This window comes from Camellia sinensis, chromosome 3 (assembly GCF_055761805.1).
Source record: "Camellia sinensis isolate YWXY chromosome 3, ASM5576180v1, whole genome shotgun sequence".
Taxonomy (NCBI): Eukaryota; Viridiplantae; Streptophyta; class Magnoliopsida; order Ericales; family Theaceae; genus Camellia; species Camellia sinensis.
This window is the reverse complement of record NC_138963.1, coordinates 51,246,406-51,265,519: the sequence shown is the minus strand read 5'-3', so window position 1 is coordinate 51,265,519 and position 19,114 is coordinate 51,246,406. Positions and strand designations below refer to the sequence as shown.

The 19,114-nt window shown below is 37.3% G+C and overlaps 1 protein-coding gene and 1 long non-coding RNA gene across 2 annotated transcripts; both read right to left on the bottom strand.

Annotated features, from left to right (window-relative positions):
• Positions 1–6,146: 6,146 nt before the first annotated feature.
• On the bottom strand, positions 6,147–8,353 carry LOC145820997 (putative disease resistance protein At1g59780). The gene is made up of 2 exons (XM_082917628.1): positions 7,032–8,353; positions 6,147–6,427 (listed from the first exon to the last, which is right to left on the bottom strand). Coding segments are annotated over exons 1-2 (1,074 nt in total). The 5' UTR covers positions 8,104–8,353; the 3' UTR covers positions 6,147–6,425.
• Positions 8,354–14,520: 6,167 nt separating this feature from the next.
• Positions 14,521–16,878, bottom strand: LOC145820996 (uncharacterized). Its single transcript, XR_014363041.1, has 2 exons — positions 15,716–16,878; positions 14,521–14,887 (listed from the first exon to the last, which is right to left on the bottom strand). It is a non-coding gene; the product is annotated as an uncharacterized LOC145820996 (long non-coding RNA).
• Between the last annotated feature and the right edge of the window lie 2,236 nt (positions 16,879–19,114).

Here is a 19,114-nt window from a genome sequence, read left to right as displayed (position 1 = left end):
GATTTCAGATTCGGCCGCCGATAAGGCCTTCAATTCGCAATTCGAAATTAAAACACAAACAGATCATTTAGTAGTCAGACAGATGGAAATGCATTTACAGACAATACACTCATGCAATCAGTTTAGGATTTCCTCCTAATCAGTTACTTATCATAATCAGTCACAGTTTAGCAGTAATCAGAGGTGAGGTTGTCACAACTATCTTGTGTGCTTGAAAATAATGGTTTAGTTTCTTTGATGACATTACCAGGGCACGTGTAAGTTTTTCTAGAGAAAGGTACCTTGTTTCTGCGCTTACCAAGGTTTTGCTCACATAATATACTACCATCTGCTCTCTTTCTTCTTCTCGGATGACCACGACGCTGATAGCGTGGTCCAAAACTGCCAAATACAGAAACAAATCTTCTCCCAGAACCGGATTTGATAATATCGGTAGGGTCGTTAAGTATTTCCTCCAGTCGGCTAGGGCGACTTCGCATTTATCTTTCCACAAAAAGTTTGTGGCCTTCTTCAACAGCTAGAAGAATGGCTTGTATTTGTCAGAACTCCAGTTGATGAACCTGTTTAGTGCAGTTGTCTTGCCGGTCAAAACTTGTACTTCTTTTGTTATCGTCAGACTCTTCAGATCAATGATGGCCTTAATCTGATCGGGGTTTGCTTTGATTCCTCTCTTGGTCACCAGATATCCTAGGAATTTTTCAGATCCCACTTCGAAGGCACATTTTGAGGCATTCAAACGAAGCCGATATGCCTTGAGGATATTAAAAATGTCCTTTAGATCAACTAGATGATCTGAAGGGTCTTTGCTTTTCACGACCATGTTGTCAATATAGACCTCCACGGTCTTTCCGATCAGATGTTTGAACATCTTTGTTACTAGTCTCTGGTATGGTGCCCCTGTATTTTTTAGTCCAAACGGCATCACTTTATAACAGTAGAGTCCTTTTGAAGTGATGAATGATATTGTCTCTTCGTCCGGAGATAGCCTCGATATGTATCAAGGAAGTTCATCCTTCCATGGCCAGATGTGGCATCTACAAGTTGGTTTATTTTTGGCAAAAGGAAGTAATCCTTCGGCAAGCCTTGTTCAGGCTTATGAACTCTATGCAAACCCTCCACTTGTCATTCTTCTTCTTTACTACCACAGTGTTGGACAACCATGTTGGGTAATTTACTTCTCAGATTGTTTGGGCTTCCAGCAGCTTTTCTACTTCTTCTTCAACTGTTTGCACATGGACCAAAGTTGTTCACCTGGCTCTCTAGACCACAGGTTTCGTTGTCCTGTCCACATTGAGCTTGTGGCAGGTGACCTCAGGGCTAATCTTCGGCATCTCATAGGGTGTCCAGGAGAACACCTTTATGTTTTCTCATAAAAAAAGCTTCCAATTTTCTTTCTTTTTCTTCAGCCAAGCCTAAGCCGAGAATGAAGAATCGTTCTTCGTCCCTTTCCTGTACTAGAACCTTTTTTAAGGGTTCTTGACTCTTGCCAGAGGGCTTTTTGCCGACATCGTCCAAGACCTTTTGGTCTTCATCTTCTACCTCTACCGTCTTTGCTTCTGTAATAGTACAGGTGCATTTCAATGTTGTTATGGAGTAATTCTTTGCCTACACTTGGTCTCCTCTCACCTTTTCAATCCCAAACTCTGTTCAGAACCGCAGTAGTTGGTTCAGTGTGGAGGAAACAACTCTCATAGCGTGCATCCAAGGTCTTTCCAAAATAATGTTGTATGGGAAAGAGATGTCTATCATAGTAAACTCTGTGGTTACCGTCTTGGTTTCTACTTGAACCTCCACGTTCGTGGTTCGTAGTGGCCATGTAGGGGTTCTATTAAATCTAACAATGGGGCTGTCGGATTGTTCCAAATTGTCGTTATGGAGGCCAAGCTCCTTGTAGCATCTAACATATATGATGTCATAGGAGCTGCGTTGATCCACCAGTATGTGCCTTACCTAGCATTCTATAACCTTTAGAGTCATTACAAGAGCATCGTTGTGCGGCTACTGTACTAGGTCTAGGTCTTCTTCAGTGAATGAAATCATCAGTCCCTGGTGTCCTTCTATGCGGGGCTTCTTCTGCTGGACTTGGTAGACATGCTGTAGATTTCTTACCCTCTGTGCCTCGCCTCGGATCTCGTTCTCGTTGACCTTTGTGTGGATCACGTTGATAACTCATGGTCTATCCACTTGTAGATGTAGGAGTAGAGGTGTTGCTCCAGGTGCCTGGGCCAGTTTTGCCTACTTTTCTCGTGTCCTTGCGTCATCCAAGTGTTGTTTTAGGGCCTTACACCCTTGAGTCATGTGCCCATTCTCACCGTGATAGGCGCAACTCTTCCCGGGGTTCCTGCCCATATATTTCCTAGGGATCTTCTGTGGTGTCCTAAAGTAGGTCTGGTTCCTAATCCTTTCCAAGACCCTGCAGATAGGGATCTTGAAAACTATGCTCGCGGCCTACATAGCCTTCAATCCAGGTTCCGACTTGCCGGCACCGTTATTTCCTCGGCTACACTTTGGCGAGCCATTTTTTTCTCCTACTTTGCTACGCCCATCTTCTTTGCTTTCCTATTTTCCTCCGCCCTTGCGTACTTATCAATCCTTGCCATAAGATCCTTTATATTTTTTGGGAGGGTTTTCACAAGGGATTGCCGAAGCGGGCAATCATCTTCCAAGCAGTTCTTAAAAGATACGACCGCTAGTTCCTGGTTACAAGTCGGGATCTGGTTGTAAACTTTGTAGTACCTCTTGGCGTAAGCCCTAAGGCCTTTGCCTTTATCTTCAAAGCCAACATGGAATCTAACCTTAAATGTTGTAGCCTGTTTGTAATGAACCTGACCACAAACATCTCGGCTAGGCCTTCCTAGCTCTTTACACACCCTTTTGGTAATTTGTGGAACCAATCTAATTCTATTTCCCCAAATGTTGATAGGAACATCTTACATAGCAACTGTTCATTCCCACTCCACAAAGCCATTGCATTCAAATATAAACCAACATGAAAGTTTGGGTCTGACTTACCATCATAGATCTGGAATCTTGAAATATTGAATCACTTCGGTGCCTCGAATGCATCCAGTTCCACCGAAAATGGAGTCTTCGGTTGGGCAATGGACGTGATCTCGACGTCTTGCCTTTTCTTCTGCAGGTAATTTCGCAAGTCTTCCTTTGCCCATCTACGAGCTCAGCTATCGGTTGACTTCAGCCTCTTCGACAAGTCGCTCCTTATGTTGGGATGCGTTCTTTTAGACTTCTCTCTGTCTGCTACATCATCAAAGCAAAGGCCCTTCCTATTGACCTGTCGAGATCCCCAGATTTGGGTCCCCTTAGTCCTTGAAGTTCTTTGAGACTCCTCCTGCTAGGATTTTGTCCGTCTGGCGTTTTGGGATCGCCAATGTGAATTTCCTGGTCTCTTCTCATGCAGGGGGACTGTTGGTACTGTAGCCTGTCCCTCTTTCTGAGTGTCAGCGTTTCCTGCCGGAGTCGGTGTTTCCGGTAAAGGTTATGCCAACTACATCACCTTACTCTACATCATAAAGTTTACCACGGTCTGCAAATCTGTCAACTTGTTTGCTAATTCCTTCAGCTCGTTGTCTCTCATCAGACGTCTTTTTTCCATACATGGCAGTCGCTTTTGTTGTAGTATTCTTCCTAATTGCCTCTTCTCGGACCATTACGACCCCTTGCAGTGTTACCATTACGACCCCTTGCAGTGTTGTGGACATCAGGATTCACTTCATGCACTTCTTCATCACCATTTCCTACCCTATCATTGGGGTCTACATATTCTTTTTCCTCACTGTGCATGCCGTCCTCGATTCTCATCTCTTGTCCGGCGTTAGCCATATATTCTTCTAAGTTCTTACAAACAGCATCAAATTATGGGTGTTGATTTCCAACCTCACAACCAAACAGGAACTTAGTTGGAGAGCACGCGACAGTATAGATCAAACCAAACACCTGCCAACAAGAATATCGCGATGGCTTGTCCACTCGGGGGCACTCCGACGATCAAGTTAGTCAACTTATCTCTCAAAGATATCAAACAAGTACTCAATACACAAGTAAAAACATACTTTAGACCCACGGGGGTCCTTTACTTTTATAGCTAATAGTGCCCTTGTCTCTCACTTCATAGAACTCAAGCATAATGCTTATCTCAGACTCTTAGTTAGATATGGATGAACCACTTAACAACCTCATCTTTATCCAAACTAAGCACATCACTAATCTAGTACTCTTGTCCTCTATTCAAATATCTCGGATTTCGATATCACCACACAAGATCTCGGCAATACCACAATCATATTGACAATCTGGCTCATCCATATGCACCTCGGTCAACTCCTTGGCAGCACCTCGACCAGATGGCATGACCCTAAACCCACTAAGTTTAATAAACAAACACTTACACCCATTAATAAACAAACACTTACACATGCAAGAGATTTGATGCACTGTCAGAACCCACTAAATTTAATAAACAAACACTTACACCCATTAATAAACAAACACTTGCACATGCAAGAGATTTGATGCACAAAACCCACGTGCTACTAGCTAACAATTCAAACACACCCATGTGATGGCAACAACCAGCAGCTATTCCAATGTTGGACAGAAATCAAAACCCACGTGCTACTAGCTAACAATTCAAACACACACCCATGTGATGGCAACAACCAGCAGTTATTCCAATGCTGGACAGAAACACCAAAACCAAGAACTATCTAATGATTTATCTAATGATCCGCTGCCCACCCTTAATATCTAATGATTTATAGTTCTTGGTTTCGGTGTTTCTGTCTAGCATTAGAATAGCTGCTGGTTATTGCCATCACATGGGTGTGTTTGAATTGTTAGCGGGTAGCACGTGGGTTTTGATAGTGCATCAAATCTCTTGCATGTGTAAATGTTTGCTTATTAATGGATGTAAGTGTTTGTTTGTTTATTAAATTTAGTGGGTTCTGATAGTGTATCAAATCTCTTGCATGTGTAAGTGTTTGTTTATTAATAGGTGTAAGTGTTTGTTTATTAAATTTAATGGGTTCTGATAGTGCACATGTGTAAGTGTTTAATTATTAATGAGTGTAAGTGTTTGTTTATTAAACTTAGTCTCAGTGAAGGGGTTGGACCCCTTTTTTTTTAGTGGGCTTGTGATTAAATCAGCCTATTTAGAATTTTGGTGCATGTTTCATGGCCTACACTTGCAGGGCCGCTAGCTTTTCAAGGGTGGACTTTAAAATTATATGCTGGATTAGTGTATTAAGGCCACGATTTTCCTGAAGCTAGACAGATTGAATTGTTATTATATATGTAAAATACAGATTTGGTTGTTATATAAAAAAAAATAATTATAATTTATGTGGATGGGTTTGATTATGTTAAAAATTTGTAAAAATATAAATTGTCAAACCGATCCACATCTATCCGTCAATCCATTTAATTCGCATCCACCAATTCGGCAAACGATTGCGGATTGATTTTCTCCAATCCACCTAGTTTCGGACGGATGGTGAATTAGAGGTTCCTTTAGGCCGCAATTGAACTGCGAACACTCTTAATTCTATTCAATTTCATTGAACAAAATTTCAATTTTTAAAAAATTATCAAAATATAAAATTTAAACACACTGTAATAATAATCTGTACTTTGCACCAGCCTTTTTAAACTAATATATATATATGCCAGGAAAGCCCTGAGGCAGTTGCACATATATCATTGTAATAGATAAAGTACAGTAATAAAGTTAGTATAATGCACTCCCTTCTCTATGCTATTATTATGGGTCTATGTTGAACTATTTGATTTAGTAGAATATTTTGTTTGGGTTATTTTGAGAAGTAACTTATAAGCTGGTTTTTTGGCTTATTATAAAAAAATATATAAAAAATAGAGAGTTGATCAAATCTAAATAAATTAATAAATCAATAAGCTAGCTTATTCTCCCCTTTATATATAATATTTTCATTTATTTAATCAAGCCAAACTCAAATTGAAACAGAGTTGCAACTTTACTTTACATAGAAAAGCACAGTGATGTGAAGAGTAGTAATACAGCAAACTGAGAAATGGACATTCTTTTTCTTTTTTGGTAACGGTAGAGCAGTAATATTATGGATAAAAAAGTAAATGGGCAAACTGAGAAATGGACATTCTTTTTCTTTTTTGGTAACGGTAGAGCAGTAATATTATGGATAAAAAAGTAAATGGTTACAGGATAGTAGACCATCCTAGCTTCATCAAACATTTAATTACAAATACGAGGGGGATGTTGAAAAATATGAATTTCTTCATTAGCAGGAATTTCTTGATTTGCTATGTTGCCGACACAAGTATTTTCTTCTCTATAAATGTGATTAATTGTCTTCACTTCCAAGCGGTTTATTAGGGACCTGCGATTTAGATTTGCCTCCAGCCTCCGTGAGCACTAATCCTGCATTAAAAACGTAAATATATGTCACAAATATTTATTTTTTTTGAAAAAATTACAACATATTGTGATTTTTATTAGAAAATATTATGATTGTGCTAGATTTATTTTTTATTATTTCAGCAAACAAACTGGTGTGTCTAAACTCTGTAGACACACACATAATTTCTAATCATTGTCATATTTTTGTTCAAATTTGATGAAATTTCAAAAAGATTAAGAATTAGAGTTGATTTTCTTTCATAAAAAATTATTAAAACAGGCCTTAATAAGTTTGGAATTTTTCAAAAAAGATTTGATGAAAAGAAAAAAACAAAAAACCAAGGGTTGGAGTGCTCAATCTCATATCAAACCTTTTAGCCAAATTTTCACTCAAATTAGATGGAAAAAAGATAGTAAAAATTGGGCATATGATCCAATAGTAGCAATTCTCAAAAACCATTGTCTTGTTCATGTAATTTAAAATAGAAAGCCTGGTATAGTAATTTAATGTATTATTGTTGATTACAGAACTACATGTAAATTGTAATGAAAAATATCTAAATCCGAACATGCATGTATTTAATTTAAAAAAAAACTTTCATGGTAGTGAAGAAATTGAACTTACAGGCAAGAGAGAAAGACTTCCACTCATTGGTGACTACTATGTCTCTGTCCAACTTTTCTCTCAAATCTACTACAAACACTTGTGGCATGTTTGTCAAAATCAATTCTTTCAATTCAGGAAGCTCCTTTAACCCTTCCACGTTTTCCAGATAATCACAGCCTCTAATTTCTATTTCTACAAGTTGGGGCAGAGCACCTTTCCTCACTGTCCATTGCGTTAGATTTTCCAGCATCCACAATTTCAAGACGCGGAGTTCGCAAAATTCCCTAGAAAGACATCTTATTTCCGTCCCAACATAGGCGCGTGCTAAGAGGTTGAGGATGTTTAGCCGACGCAGCTTCCGTAGCACACGCATCGGATCTTCTGTTAGTTCCGACATCGACAATGTAAGGATTTTGAGATTGAGAGAAAGATTGTGTATCTCATCTTTTATCAGTCCAAACAAATGCAATTTTGACAGAGTCTGATGGTCTTTTAAAGAACTTAACACGAGGTCTGAAGGTTGACCAAATGGAAGGCCTCTTGATCTCAATTTCAAGGTTTCAAGTTTGTCGAGTAGCGAAATGCACTCAACTGTTTTCTCTACCGATTTAGAATGGCAAGTGAGTCCTAATTTCCGTAGGGCTATGAACCGGTCCAACCGATAGTTGTCATTTTCATCAGATTCCTCTTCAGAACCAATCACGAGCCCCCTTAAGGTCTCAAGTTTTGATGTTGAAGTCAAAGACTCTTTCGATGATGGCTTTTGAATGGACACCCCGGTCATATAGAGATGCCGAAGGCTCTTTGCCTTCCAAATTGAACTCGGCAAAGAGGTTATATTAGTATACTTCAAATCTAAAGTCTCTAGGCATTGCAAATCCCCAATAGACTCTGGAAACGTGTGTAGGCCGGTCCATCGCAAGCCTATGTACCTTAGGTTCTTCAAGTACTGGCCGAGTTTCTCGGGTAACGAAGGTTTGTAGACACCCTGATCATCGAGTTTTTGGTTGTCAAGCTTCCTTCGCTGTATAATCTCATCATGGAACGAACTTGGTTGCATACCATGCAGGCCGTGCCCAGCACCTATCATCAATTGCTTCGCTTGTCGACTAAACGTGGTATTGAACAAATCTGTGGTTCTCAGAAATCGGCACAAGCTTGCTATCTCCTTGTCGCAAAGACAACAAGAGAGCTGGAAGTGAATTCTATTGAGGTGCCGGATCGAGAGAGCCTCGACGATGTTGGGCGGCTCCCAAATGAAAAAGCCACGGAAGCCCTGGATCGAGTTGAAATTGATGGGAATCCTGATAGGTTCTTCATGGTTGGCGCCTCCTTGAATGAAGTCGACAGACAGCAGCTAATTACCTTCTTACTCAGCAACCTTGACGTATTTGCATGGTTGCTGTATGATATGCCGGGGGTGGATTCATTTGTTTCTCAGCGCCATTTAAATGTTGACCCCAAATGCAAGCTGATTATTCAAAAAAATCGGCGATCAGCAGCAGAACACACTGTTGCCGTCGTTGAAGAAGTTGACCGGTTGCTTGATGCCGGGACAATCCGGGAGGTCACCTATCCAACATGGTTGTCGAATACTGTGGTTGTAAAGAAGAAAAATGGGAAGTAGATGGTTGACTGAGGCCGGTTTCCTCAAAAGCCAAATTTAGTGCCGCGTCAACCTCCCCCCTCTAGTCCGTCGAATCCGTCCAAAGGTGGTTGATTCAGCTGCTCAGCGACTCGTGCTGCTTGTTTGTCTGCCGGTTCTGAGTCTGAAGCCTTAAAACCGACCTGCCTAAGATTTTTGAAGCTGGGAAAAATAAGCACCGTAAGGTACTGTTCACCCCTTGGAATCGGAATATTTTCTGCGGCCAAGAAAGTAGTGTAGGCTGGCTCATATCTAAGAAGAATATAGGTCACCCTCCCTTGTTTCTGGAAATTCGGACGGCCAAAGAACTGGAGCACTGTTTTGATCTGCGCAAGTACGGCGTCGTCCGCTGAAACTAGAATTTTCTTCAAATTGTTTCCTGCACAAATAAAACGGTAAACACTTGGAATTTGAACCAGAAGTTTAATAAAAATTCGTGGGGGGGTTAAATGGCCACCTGGTTCGCCCCTTCGCCTGGGCACTGGATCTTGGCGATCTTCACCCTCGCCGAATTCCCAGTTTCCACGAACCACAACCATAACATCGTCAACTCGCTTGCCAGAGCCGGCAAGCATAGTGACCAAGTGATGGTCGGTGTCCTTGGCCTTGAAAAAGTAGTGCCCTTGCCGTCCAGAGGATTTGGCCAAGACATAACAGTACCGAATGGCAGGGATTCCTAGGTTAAGCCTAAGGCGCCGGTTTAGTTCTATAATACCCACTATTATTTGGAAAAAGTTTACATTTGGCTGAGAAGGGATTAAACCCCAATAACGAAGGACAGCCCTTAAAAGTGGATGAAGAGGGAAACGGACTCCGCCCTCCGTGATTGACAGGAGAGGAAAGACGATTGTACTCTCGTCAGTCCTTTCCGTGTCAATCACGTTCTCTACCAAAAGTGACAGATGAACATCGTCAGGAATAGAAAAGTGGTGACAGAAACTAGAGACTCGCTCCGCAGAAAGAAGGGCTCTCAGATGTTTGGCCATCACAGCATGAAAAACGGACACTCTACACAGCAAGCAAACAAAGAAAAAGGAGTCGAGGTGGAAGAAAGAGAAACTTACAAAAAATGAGGAAGACAATAAAGAGCGAAAAAAAGTTACAGAAGGCGAGAAGCGAGGAAGTTGAACTAACAGGCAACAAGAAATCTTGAGCACACAAGAAAGAACATACAGACAAAAAGACAACACGGTTTCAAATCGTATTAAATGAGTAAAATGTACGAAGGGGTGGGAAACTATAATGATGCTCAAAAGTAGTAAGCGCCCTGACGCTTGCATTGAAGTAAGGGATACTGTCGTATTTTCTGACCCTTTAGGTCCAAGGACCAAACATGCCAATTAGCTAACGTTAATGGGATGTTTGGGGGGCAATTGTGGGGGCCTAATAAATTCTATTACGCTCGAAGGCCGAATAGATTGAAGAGAGAAACCAAGTGAATTACACGGCTCTATCCCGGAGGGATAAAGGTCGAATAACCAAATCAGCCGAATAGTCAAGTACGAACAGTTAGCCAAATGATGGATTATTCATTGGAAGAAAAGTGGGCCCAACCGTCAACATCAAGGACAACTATAAATAAGGAGAGTGTCTTCTAACATGAGGTATGTGAGAACAAGTAAGTGTACCTTAAGACATAAGTAACCAAAAGAGTGGATACTGACTTATCCATCGGAGTGCTAATTCCGGCACCCCCGACTGGAGTGTTCATTCTTTTTCAGGTGACTAGCTGAAGATCACAAGTGCCCTCTAGGATCTGAAGAGTATTTCCAAACCATTTCTCCACAACATCGATTGGTATAATTATTTTGTTCAATGACTTTTTTAATTTTAGATTCTTCACCAAGGAGTTTAAAAGGAGAAGCATGAACAATTTTCCCTTTATGTTCAATTAGAATGGTTTCTAAAGGAGGGTGACTAGATAAAACAGAAGTGGAAGGAGAAGTTTTCCATTTAGTTTTTGTAATAACGTTTACTTTTTTATAATAATTTTCTAAATAATCAAAGAAATTAATTTCAGTATTGATTCTTGTCATAAATTTATACCATTTTGTGGTAATTTTAGATTGTTGTTTTGTATCATAAGTATTCCTATATGTGTGTCTTTTCGACTTATTTGCCATAGATTTGAATTCAGCATGAAGTTTATTAAGGTCTGGAGTAAAAGGTTTACTTAAAGTTAACAATTGTGGGTTTACATGAGGAACAACTTCAAATTTAGTTTGAGTAGGTGAATCTTGAGATATAGTATCTTCTTCTTGAAGATGTGTGTGAGTAGAGTAAATTGGTTTACTAATTTGAGAAGTAGAGGAATTATCAATTCCTTTTAATTTACTATGTGTATGTTGGGTTTGTGAAGAAGGCTCACAAAGGTGTAGTTTTATATCTCTTCTAGTAAACAAAGGGGTATTGAAGATTTCATCTTTATCAGTTTCAGTAGGTAAACTAGAGGTACTATGACAAAAGGATTGACTATAGGGTCCATTAAATCTAATATGAACAGAACCATCATTAAATTATTGAATATTTTGAATATCATGATTGGTAGAAGATTGTTGATTTTGGGAGTAATTTTCATTTACTGTAACCCATTCATCGGGAAGATTAATATATTTCCAGCAAATCATTTTTGGAACACAAATATTAGTTTCAGTAGTGCTTCCTTGGATAAATAGGGTTTTATCTTTGTGACTTTTAGTTAAAGCTTGAACGTTCAAATTAGTTTTAATACACTTGTAACAAATTCGATAGATTAAAGCAATGTTATGAGTACTTTCTAACATATTAGTATATTCACTAGATAATTGAATATTTAGTGTTAAAGTTTTTAATATATGGGGATCACGTAAACTTAAAGTAAAATCTGGAAAACAATTAAAATGTACTGGACCTTTATGCAGGCCAAATTCCATCATTCCCATAACACTAGCATTGTAATTAATAAAACGAGCATCATGTAAACATAAAAGGACAGAAGTATTTGTACCTTGTTGGGTTAATAGGTTGATTCCCACTTGGATTAATCCTAAATAGATAAAATTATGACCAACTTTGAGATGTTTTCTGATTGACTCTTTAGATAATAACTGACAAGTTTCCCTAATTTTGTTTAAAGCATAAACTTGTTCAACAATTTTGGCTTATAAATCAACATTAAAGGTGGATTGTAAAAAACTAGTTTTGTAAATTTCTTTAGTTTTGACTTTAGGAATATTCCAACTTGAATCAATTTCAACATCTTGATATTCATGTTCTTCTTCATTAATTAGTACATCCGTACTAGGGATAGGAGCTGGAGTTGTAGATCTAGAGCTAACTGAAGAGTTACTTGTGAATAATAAACTCATTTTAATTCTATAAAATTAAATCAAATTTTTCGAAATTCGTTTATAACTTATCATGTTTTCACATACTGTGTGTTCACGCATACTCTTTCCAGGAACCCCTATATCCTTCAACTGCCTAAACCTAAGGATTTACACTAGATTGGGACAAAAGGTAGATGGCTACTGACAAAGTGGAATACAAAGATAAGTTAAGTAAGAATGAAGAGACTGGAGTTTAATTAAATAGAGATGAAATGAGAAAATTAAACAGAAAGAATAACTCAACAATAACGCAACACATCAACTACTTGGCTCTGATACCAAAGAGACAGAAGTAGCAACACATAAATTAATTTAAATTTATGGATAAGATGTTTGAAACAAACATTATTTTGACAAATATATCCCTTTCGTAATTTATATTTGATATGCATTTGACTTCTATTAGTAGAACTTAATTGTTCAGTAGACTTATGATAATATTTGGTAGGAATTAATCCTTCTTGAATACAATTTAAATCAGTACCAGTATCAATTTATTTTACTATGATTCAAAGTAAAATTTTACTCTGAAATACACTGTGAAGATGGCTTAATAAGAGAGTTGATAGATATGAGGGTAATATAGTAAAAGAAACAAATTTTAAAATATTAAGGGGTTTTGAAAGTACCTATATAATTCTTGTCCTTTTGAAAGATAAATTAGACAGTGATGGGTCTATCACCAAATCCTCCTATTTTTTAGATGGAAAAATTATCTTAGTATTTGTTTTATTTTTATCTGTTGAGAAAAACTACACACTGTAATTTTTTTTTTTATAATAAATTCGGAAGAAATGTTAAAAGACTCATAAATTCCCAAAAATGATATGGTAATAGAATTGGAGTGTACATCATTAGTTGTATAACAAATCACAAAATTATACATATCATACCACATAATTATATTATAAATCTAATGATTTATTCTATTCAATTTCTTATAACAATATTTTAATTTTAAGAAAATTATCAAAATACAAAACTTAAATATACTGTAATAGTAGGTCGTGCCTTGCACGGGCCTTCTTAAACTAGTATAGATATAAGAATCGGTTAACTGGTTCAGATTCGATTTTTTTTTCTTCCGATTTTGCCCTTTTAGTTTAAATAATTTACTAAAGGTGGCCATATGTTGAGAGGTTTTTTTGTAATTACGAAACTTTTCTTGGTCAATTATGCAACAGGTTTTTCTGTAAGGGTAATGCTAGGGACACCAAATTTTCTACCAAACAAATGACCAAATGTCTCACATGGGTGTGGGGTCCGCAATTTTGTGGGCCCTACACCCATGTGAGACATTTGGTCATTTATTTGGTAGAAAATTTGGGACCTCTAGCATTTTCCTTTCTGTAATTACATAAACATTTTTTGTTAATTATGAAACATGTTTTTCCGTAATTACGCAAACATTTTTGGTCAATTATGAAACATAAATCTTTATTTTTTAATAAAATACAAATACACCCATAAGATTTGTTTAAAATATGAATCAGTCGTATAATATTAGAAATTATAACTATAGTTTGTTATATATTTTAATTCAACACAATACTTAGGGGGAAAAACTATTCTCCTATGCAATGATAAATTATAAAAATTATTTATTAAAAACATTTCTCACACTGATTTAATGATTTATTTATTAACAAAATGGTTAACTGAAAAATATTTTTCATATCATTACAAATTGTTGATTTACTTAATGATTTACTTATTAATAAAATTGGTCATTTGTTATGCGAGTATGATTTATGTATTAATAAAATTAGTCATTTGTACATTTATGTGTTTTCTTCTACTTCTTTATTAGTTCAGTAAATTATCTTAGTAGTTTTTTTCTAAATGTAAGAATTATCTTAGTATTTGTTTTATATTTATCTGTTGAGAAAAAATGCACACCATATTTTTTTTTTAATTCGGAAAAATGTTCAAGACTCATAAATTCACCCAAAATGATATGATAATAGAATTGGAGTATACATCATTGGATGTATAAGAAAATAAAAAATGATATATATCATACCACATAATTCTATCATATATTTAATAATTTATTCTATTCAATTTCATTGAATAATATTTTAATTTAAAAAAATATCAAAATATAAAACTTAAATATACTGTAATAATAACTCGTACTTTGTACTGATCTTTTTAAACTAGTATGTATATATATATATATATATATATATTTGCCAGGGAAAACTCTGAGGCAGTTGTATATATATCATTGAAATAGATAAAGTACAATAACATAACAAAATTATGCACTCCCTTCTCCATGCTATTATTATGGGTCAATATTCAACTATTTGATTAGTATAATATTTTTTTTGTTATTTTGATAAGTAACTTACAAGTTAATTTTTTTGATTTATTATGATAAAAATATATAAAAAATATAGAGTTGATCTGATTGAAATAAATCAATAAACTAATTTATTCTCCCCTTTATATATAATATTTTCATTTATTTAATCAAGCCAAACACAAATTGAAACAGAGTTGCAACTTTATTTTACATTTGATGTGAAGAGTAGTAATACAGCAAGCCGCGAAATGGGCATTTTTTTTCTTCTTAGGTAATAGTAGAGCAGTAATATTATGGATAAAAAAGCAAATGGTTACAAGGTTCTAGGATAGTAGACCATCCTAGCATCATCAAACATTTGATTACAAATACAAGGAGCAGGGGCATGTTGAAAAATATGAATTTCTTCATTAGAGAGAATTTTTTGATTTGTAAGGTTGTCGGCACAAGTATTTTCTTCTCTAAAAATATGGTTGATTGTCTTTACTTCCAAGCGGTTTATCAAGAACCTGCAATTTAGATTCACCTCTAGCCTCCGTGAGCACTAATCCTACATTAAAAACGTAAATATATGTCACAAATATGTATATTTTTTTTTTAAATTATGACATATTATGATTTTTATTAAAAAATATTATGATTGTGCTAGATTATTTTTTTTTATTATTTCAGCATGTCTAAACTTTTTAGACACACATAATTTCTAATCATTGTCATATTTTTGTTCAAATTTGATGAAATTTTAAAAAGATTAAGGATTAGAGTAGATTTTCTTTCATAAAAAATTATTAAAACTGGTCTGAATATAAGTTTGGACTTTTTCAAAAAAGATTTAATGAAAAAAAACAAAAAAAAAAAAAACCGAGGTTTGGAGTGCTCAATCTCATATCAAACCTTTTAGCCAAATTTTCACTCAAATTAGATGGAAAAAAGAGAGAGTAAGAATTGGACATATGATCCAATTGCAGCAATTCTCAAAAGAGAAAAGTTAGGGATCATTAAATCTTTTTCATGAAAACGATCATGAAAGAGTTATGATATTTGGATTACCTTGATTAGTGTGTGGTGCTTTATTCTAAGTATAATCCAAAGGTCACAAAACTTTTATGATTATTTTTATGAAAGATTTTTCATGATACCTAGCATTGTTGTTCTCAAAAACCATGGTCTTGTTCATGTTTAAACATAAATAATTTTTTATTTTATTTTATTTTTAAATAGAAAGCCTAGCAATTCAATGTATTATTGTTGATTACAGAACTACATGTAAATTGTAATGAAAAAGATCTAAATCCGAACATGCATGTATTTAAATTTATTTATTTATTTATTTATATTATTATTATTTTTTTAATGGTAGTGAAGAAATTGAACTTACAGGCAAGAGAGAAAGACTTCCAGTCATTGGTGACTACTATGTCTCTGTCCAACTTTTCTCTCAAATCTGATACAAACTCTTGTGGCATGTTTGTCAACATCAATTCTTTCAATTCAGGCAGCTCCTTTAATCCCTCCATGTTTTCCAGATAATCACAGCCTCTAATTTCTAATTCTACAAGTTGGGGCAGAGCACCTTTCCTCACTGTCCATTGCGTTAGATTTTCCAGCATCCACAATTTCAACACGCGGAGTTCGCGAAATTCCCTAGAGCGACATCTTATTTCCTCCCCAACATAGGCGCGTGCTAAATGGTTGAGGATGTTTAGCTGAGGCAGCTTCCCTAGCACACGCATCGGACCTTTTCTTAGTTCCGACATCGACAATGTTAGGATTTCGAGATTGATAGGAAGATTCTGTATCCCATCTTTTATCAGTCCAAACAAATGCAATTTTGACTGAGTCTGACGGTCTTTTAAAGGACTCAACACGAGGTCCGAAGGTTGACCGAACGGAAGGTCTCTTGATCTCAGTTTCAAAGTTTCAAGTTTGTTGAGTCGCGAAATACCGATTTAGAATGGCAAGTGAGTCCTAATTTCCTTAGGCCTGTGAACCGGTCCAAGCGATAGTTGTCATTTTCTTCATCAGATTCCTCTTCAGAACCAATCACGAGCCCCGTTAAGGTCTCAAGTTTGGATGTTGAAGTCGAAGACTCTTTCAATGATGGCTTTTGAATGGACACCCCGGTCATATAGAGATGCTGAAGGCTCTTTGCCTTCCAAATTGAACTTGGCAAAGTGGTTATATTAGTATACTTCAAATCTAAAGTCTCTAGGCATTGCAAATCCCCAATAGACTCTGGAAACGTGTGTAGGCCGGTCCATCGCAAGCCTATGTACCTTAGGTTCTTCAAATACTGGCCGAGTTTCTCGGGTAGCGAAGGTTTGTAGACACCCTCTAGATCAAACACCTTCAAAGGAACAAAGCTTTTCCCCTTTTTGACTAGTGAATTAAGCAAATTACCAATTTTTGTGTTGGATGTAACTTGTTTTGGGCTTCGAAAGAAACATAAGAACATAGATTTTGAGTATGAGATTCCGAAGTAGACTTAACCCAAAAAAACTGACCTGCAATCCTCCGAATAATATGTGAATCTGCTAGTGTGCAATATGAATTGAGACGGTGGACGTGAAGAAATCCTATGTCCTCGGCTTTTGGTAAGAAGATATTGTAGAGGAAACACGGCATACGACATGTCTTGGGGCTTCCATCTGATTTCCTTTCCGCAATTTCAATCATGTTTCTTTGCTCTAGTTCTTTCAAACATGTCATGGCCATATCTTGAGAGTCAATGCTTGGTTCATTCGATGTTTGAACAAACCCCTCAGCAACCCACAATTGCAATAACCTCCGCGTTGAAATTTCATACGATTTAGGAAACATAACCAAATAAAGAAAACAAAGCTTCAATCTAGATGGTAATTTTTCATAGCTCAAATCAACAATACATTTTAAGAAATGATGATCTCAAGCAAGGAAATGATCAATGACTGTTGACCACTCGCTTAATTCCACAGTCAACAACAAGCCTCCCAACAAGACAATTGCCATAGGCAAACCGTGACATAAACTCAGAATTTCAGCCTTGGCATTGTTTAAATTATTCTCTGAACTATTTTCTGGTACCGCTTTGTTCAAGAACAATGCCCAAGTATCCTCTTCTGTTAACTGCATCAGATTCAGAGGATGACTCCACGGATCTACCTCCGACGCGACCTTAGAGTCACGAGTAGTGATTATGACTCTGCTACCATTCACGGCGTCTGCAAAGGGGCGCACAAATTTGAGCCAGTCATCATTGGTGCAGATATCATCCAAGACTATTAGAAACCTGAGCTCCATTAATATCTTGAAAAGGAAAATTGAGAGTTCGTTCTCCTTCATTAGCTCTATGTCTTTCAATAAATTTGGAGTCTGTCAGTATGACAAGCAATACATCTTTGTATGAAAATTCTTTCGGAACATGGAGCCACGCGCGGCACTGGAAATGCTGCCGAATGTCTAGTCTGTTGTAAAATTTTCTTGCCAGAGTTGTCTTTCCAATTGCTTCTTCGTCGACTAGTGAAATCACGCGGAGGCTTTTCTCATTGTCGTTGATCGATCATGCTACGATCTCTTGTTCAGCATCTTTGCGTCCAACAAATACGTCATTGTCAGGTCGGTACCTTGCAATTGCTCGACTAAATGTGTGATTGTCAAATTCAATTGTAGTATTGGTTGTGAGTGTTAGGATCAAACACACCCAGAAAAAATTATCTCACACACACAGAGAACATAATATTTACGTGGTTCGGCCCAATGCCTACATCCACGGACAGAAATGAGAAGTTTCACTAAAATGGAGCAAAATACAAATACAGAGGAGGAGATGAAACTCACTCAACTCACAGCTCTCACTCTCCAATTTCTGATATGAAACCTCCTCTTCCTCCCGTCTCTATTTATACATAGAAGGAGTAGGTGGGAGAGCCTTCATTCTTGACTTGGGTAGCCTCCATTCTTGACCCTTGCTATGGTTGGTGGCTGCCAAGCTTGACTTGGTTGGTTGCCTTCCCACGTTTTTCATGCATGTGGGTTGGTGGCTGCCAAGCTTGACTTGGTTGGTTGCCTTCCCACGTTTTTCATGCATGTGGGTTGGTGGCTGCCAAGCTTGACTTGGTTGGTTGCCTTCCCACGTTTTTCATGCATGTGGGTTGGAACAACAATTCTCCCCCTCCATACCCATATGCATGACTGACTTCTAACTTGAAGTCCATCCCGGCAATGTGTCTGCAAATTTCGAGTTTGTCTCTCGAGACCACCTTTGTAAGCATGTCAGCTGGATTCTTATATGTGTGGATCTTGATCAGTTCCAATAATTGCTTGTCCATCACTTCGCGTATCCAATGATACCGAACATCAATGTGCTTTGTGCGAGAATGGTACATCGAATTCTTGCTCAGGTCTATGGCACTCTGACTATCACAATGTACCGTAAACTTTTCTTGCTTTAATCCCAACTCTTGGAGAAACCGTTTCAACCACAACATTTCTTTCCCGACTTCCGCTGCGGCAATATACTCTGCCTCAGTTGTGGATAAAGCAACACACTTCTGCAGCTTGGACTGCCAAGACACAGCTCCCCCTGCGAAGGTGAACAGAAATCCTGATGTAGATTTCCTACCATCAAGATCGCCTGCCATATCTGAATCAGTATAGCCTTCCAGCATCTCTAAAGCACAAACACATTTTTGTTGTACCCTTGAGGTACCTCATAATCCACTTGACTGCTTCCCAATGCTCTTTTCCTGGATTGGAAAGGAATCTGCTTACAACTCCAACCGCATGAGCAATATCTGGT

What these genes read in the sequence shown, in the direction of transcription:
- LOC145820997 (XM_082917628.1), bottom strand. Translation starts at nt 8,103, where the DNA reads ATGATAGGTGCTGGGCACGGCCTGCATGGTATGCAACCAAGTTCGTTC.